This window comes from Penaeus chinensis, chromosome 15 (assembly GCF_019202785.1).
Source record: "Penaeus chinensis breed Huanghai No. 1 chromosome 15, ASM1920278v2, whole genome shotgun sequence".
Taxonomy (NCBI): Eukaryota; Metazoa; Arthropoda; class Malacostraca; order Decapoda; family Penaeidae; genus Penaeus; species Penaeus chinensis.
The window spans coordinates 21,291,910-21,296,909 of record NC_061833.1 but is presented as its reverse complement, the minus strand read 5'-3'; the positions used below and the strand labels follow the sequence as shown (position 1 = coordinate 21,296,909).

The 5,000-nt window shown below is 37.6% G+C and overlaps 1 protein-coding gene across 1 annotated transcript; it reads left to right on the top strand.

The window, feature by feature from the left end:
- Positions 1-1,093: 1,093 nt before the first annotated feature.
- Positions 1,094-2,071, top strand: LOC125033003. The gene is made up of 3 exons (XM_047624452.1): positions 1,094-1,153; positions 1,260-1,406; positions 1,589-2,071. Exons 1-3 carry the CDS (start codon positions 1,097-1,099, stop codon positions 1,964-1,966), a joined length of 582 nt encoding a protein of 193 aa, XP_047480408.1. The 5' UTR covers positions 1,094-1,096; the 3' UTR covers positions 1,967-2,071.
- The last annotated feature ends 2,929 nt before the right edge of the window (positions 2,072-5,000 follow it).

Below are 5,000 nucleotides of genomic sequence, written 5' to 3'. Positions count from 1 at the left end.
CCGAATCAATTAAAAGCAATGCAAAAAAGGTATGCATTGCAATGCATGTATCGGGATGCTGACACTTCCTTACTTTCTTTTCATATCTGATATACAAGTAATCAAACGAAATTCAAGACGTTTTGCCGACAGACAGATTTTTAATGGAGAATAAATAGTACAAATGTCGTCACGGGCGCTGAAGTAGGAACTTTTATCAACAGTTCTTAATTTTCAAATGTTGTAAGATTGATTAATTGATTATTCAACATTATCTGCTGCGTCGACAGCTTAGGTCATTTTAAGGACTATATAAGCCGCGAAGACGATTTCCCATCACCGGCCTTACTCTCCCTGGTAAGTGATTAATATCATGCATTTGCCTCTCTCTATATCCGCGCATTTTGTCAAAATATTATTCTTGTACCTTATTCCTTATATTACAAAAAAACAGATATTCTTATACTGGATCATCATAAGTATTATCATTATCATTATTATGTTACTATTATCAGACACACAATTAATATATATATAAATATATATATATACACATATATACTCATACACATAATATACATAAATATTCATTTATATTTATATAATGAGGGTTGTTATATATCTATATCAATGCGGCATTGCATTATTCCACCCTTCAGTATATATATGTGTGTATAACTTCCCTATCATTACTCATGTATGAGAAGACAGGTAATGTCTATGAAGCTAGTTATATCCTAGTTGCACACCCCTTTTAGTGGGCCGTGGTTGGTTTGGAACTGGTCCTCCGGCCAGACCCAAACTAACCTAGGTTCGAGTCCTGGTGGGGGAGAGCTGTTATACATACATACATATATATGTAATATACATATATATACACACATCTATACATATTGTACATATATATGCATATATACGTATGTGCACTTTATTCCGCGCCTATGATAATCAAATTTTCTTTTTTTCTTTATATTCCGTTCAACCTAAGATGAACTCAATAGCGCGCTGTTTCTCATTGCATTTACCTGTTCAACTTCAGTGATTGAGATATTGATTGATTTTAAGATGAATCACTTTCATACGACTTATTTGATTCATTTTCCTTCTAGATCACAGCATGTTCGCTTGGCTGATGCTCTCCTGCCTCTTTGGCTTCTCCCTGGCTGAGGTTCAGGTATGAGCATGCTGTTATCTTACTTCTTCTTTCCCAGATACAGCTGCATCAGTTATGATGCCTAAATTATATTTGGAAGACAAAATATCACCGTTTCTCTTGGTAGGATTATCAAGTATGTTACAAGGGAAGTAGCGCTGCTGAAAACAGATGCATGAAGGTGAATGTCGACCGCCTGGCCATGAAGATTCACTTCCACATGCCCGAATCCGACGACTTCGATGACGTGGAAACTCTGGAGGATTATAGTGTAGTAAGTAATACTTATTATGTCATCACCTAATAACATGAACTGAAATACATTTTTTTTAATGTTCTACGTGTTAGTTTTGTTGAATGATAGTGCATGAGAAATTCTTCAATTTGTTCAACTGTATAAATTCGCTATTTATTGGGGAGAAAATCATATAATCTAAAAGTTAATGTATTTCGCAGGGTCTAGCAGCATCCCGAGTGGTATCTCAGGAAGCGTGTTACGTGAGGCGACTGGTTAAATCTTTCGAGCAACAAGTGGCCTTCATCAAAGGCCATCAGGATGATGGCATGAGGGCTGAGTCTGAAGCCAGAGTTTCCGCTGTTTCCCTCGATAATCCTGAGGAAGAGATCGGCTCCGATCTTGCCAACTTCTGTGGCGACCTTCCCGTTTACAAACTGGTGAGTGAGGAACAGAGTGACAGTGTGCAAGACCGTCGTCAAGTGAGCGTCACCTTCTCCCGCTGCGTCCTATTCTGTTTACGTCCCACCTGCTTCACCACAACGCTCACGCTCCCCACTGGCGGCACAATCACCTTCGGCTGGCTCTTCTTCGGCTAAAAACACTGTTTGAGGAATATTCTTTACTTTTTTCGTTGGTCAAATAGAAGTCTCATTTACTTGTCTCGATGATGTACACTCGCTTTTCAGTAAACTTTAATGCAACTCAAAATGTTTCATTGATTTCTTATCTTCTATGATTAAAAAAAAAAGTAATATAAGACACATTCCCTCGTGTATGCAGACATACATTTATGTATATATATGTATACACATATATATATGTGTGTATAAAGAAATGCTGCCCATGAACTTGTATCGACCGTGACGTTCAAAATTCGTTAAGATTTCATGATCGAAGTTAAATACGAAATGGATACAGAAAGTAAATTTTGAGAATTTCTAACATTTTTCGAAGCTGAAATCACGTAAGAGTAAAAATGAAAAGCTCTCTTGATTGGGACACGACTTAATGCCAACGTAAGTGCTGCTAACTTGGATGAATTTACATCATAAGAAAGTAAAGCTTTCCCTCGACTCTTTGACCTTGACCTCCTCTCGTGACTTGATCCCTATTCTTTTGGTTTCTCTTTTTCTTGCTCCGTCTAATGAGAGAAATTTTGACGTGTACACTCTACTGTGTTTTTTTGTTCATGCTCTCGCATATACACTGTATTTCTATATTGTATCTATATCTATATCTATATCTATATATATTTGTTTATGTTTGTATGTATACGTGTATTTATGTATATATATGTATGTTTATGGATATATACGCATACATATACATATTCACATTGATGGGTGTATATGCCCATACGTACAGACAAATATATATTTTTATGTATGTATGTATATGTTTAAACACATGTAGATACGTATATAAATTACATATCCATATATATGTGTATTCACATAGATAGATATACAAGAACGTGGATTTATCTAAAAGAAAAAGTTTGTCCCTTATCCAATCGGACGTAGGGGATATGTCCGTACATGAACATGCATATTAATGAGAGGGTTGCCAGTTGCTTTCCGAACCGTCTTTGACCATTGCATGCTGATGTTAGCAAGCCAGAAATAACAGCTTATCCACTGAGGGGGGCGGCTGGCTGCGAACCTAAGATGCTGTACCACCGAGCTATGTCACCGCATTATATATAACGTCCCAATAATTAAGAATTTCTTGGCATCTAAAATCGAAATATCGAATCTTTATCTGAAGTTGCAAAGGTTATTTTCGCTACTTTTTCAATAAAGGCCTTTTTTGTAGCATCTTCAATACAATTAACATTAATCCACTTTGATAATTGTTTGTTTTTCACGCGCAAATTATTGTTGAAACATCTTTTCAATTTGTATCAAGTTGTATGCTTCTACCATGATACATATCCAGCCAATCAGAGCGTGATATTTTTTTCAGATATATTTCATGTAGTCTCAAATAAGGATTTATATTTTCATTAATTACGAATCGTATCGTAAGTTTCTTTATACCAAATTCGATTATGTTTCTCTGCCTTTCTACATGTCCACTCGATATAAGTAAAATAAGTCAATCATGGTACCACATAGTAAGAATATCCAACGTGTCCAAGTCATATGACGTGATATTGACATCGGTCTGATGAATGTATTCATAGTAAGGCCATCATTGGTAGAGTACAAACTCCAACGCTTTGAACTTTGGCTGATGACGTCATAAATAGATGCTGATTGGCTGGTAAAGAGCTGAGAAGCATAGGGCTAGTTAGGGAGAAGCTATCGAGCACCTCATTCCACGCAGTACACTCAAGCATCAACAATGGCCACTGGACTTGTCCAGAGACACATTCTCTCTTTCTCTCTCTTCTTTCTATCTTTCTCTCTTGTCCTCTCTCTCCCTCTCCCCCCCCCCCCCCCCCTCTCTCTCTTTCTCTATCTCTCTCACACACACTCTCTCTTGCTTTCCCTCACCCTCACTCTCTCTATCTCTTTGTCTGTCTCGTCCTTTCTCTCTCTCTCCCTCCCCCCCCTCTCTCTCAGGGGCGTCATTTCAGTTTTTACTGGGGGGGGGGGGGGGGGGGGGAGCAAACTAGGCGAACCAGTTTCTGGGGCGCTACCAGCATCCAGAGATTTGTTTTTGAAAAAATTAACCATTCTAGGAGCAATTTTAAGCCATTATCAGAGCTTAAAGAGCTCTCGTCCTTTCTCTCTCTGTCATTCTACAATAAGACCCCCCCATGACGCCCTTGCTTTCTCTTTCTCTCTCTCTCTCTCTCTTCCCCTCTTTCTCTTTCTCTTTCACACATCCACCCACCCCTGTCTGCCTCAGTGTCTCTCATTTGGGTCCATACGCCTTTGCATGGAAATAAAGATAGGACATTTCTTATTAACTATACACAGATAAACACAAGAAGCGGGAAGTACATAAATCGGTCAGCATTTATCATTATTATTATTACGATTATTTTTGGAGCTGCCGCGGTTGGCATTTTCATATAATTGTCATATATGACATTTACGCATCTCCCAAGCGTTGTATAAAATCCAACGCCTTATTATTTTTTTATGCTCTACCAAAGACGTCCTAATTCTGTACCTCTTTAATATAACCTCACAGGCTCATTAATATCAAAGACAAGGCTGTGTTTTTTTATTTGTTGACATAATTCAATCAACAACAGAAGTAGAAATACCTGTGACCATTGGAATTATCCAGTTGTTAGATTCGGAACCCCAGCTTATTCACCATGCATACGTTAAGACGCAAAACCTCATGGAACTTCCACGTTTTATATGAAGAATAAGGTATCTAATAGTGTGTGTGTGTGTGTGTGTGTGTGGATATATATGGCTATTTATATATATATTTTTTCTTTGTGCATATACATACATATATATATACACACACACACACATGTATGCACATGCGTGTGTATATATGTGTATGTATATATTTATATATATATCTATATATATCTATATATCTGTATATATATAAAACAATCCTCCCTGACCAGGCTTCGAACCATGGTCACTCCGGGTATGAGATCGGAGGGCCAGTACTAAACCAACCATGCCATGCAACCCACTAAAAGAAGTGTGT

Excerpts from the sequence above, each read along its gene's own strand:
- LOC125033003 (XM_047624452.1), top strand. The coding sequence starts at position 1,097 with ATGTTCGCTTGGCTGATGCTCTCCTGCCTCTTTGGCTTCTCCCTGGCT. Across the intron at positions 1,154-1,259 it reads TCTCCCTGGCTGAGGTTCAG|GATTATCAAGTATGTTACAA; the intron begins GTATGAGCATGC and ends TTCTCTTGGTAG. Across the intron at positions 1,407-1,588 it reads CTCTGGAGGATTATAGTGTA|GGTCTAGCAGCATCCCGAGT; the intron begins GTAAGTAATACT and ends TGTATTTCGCAG.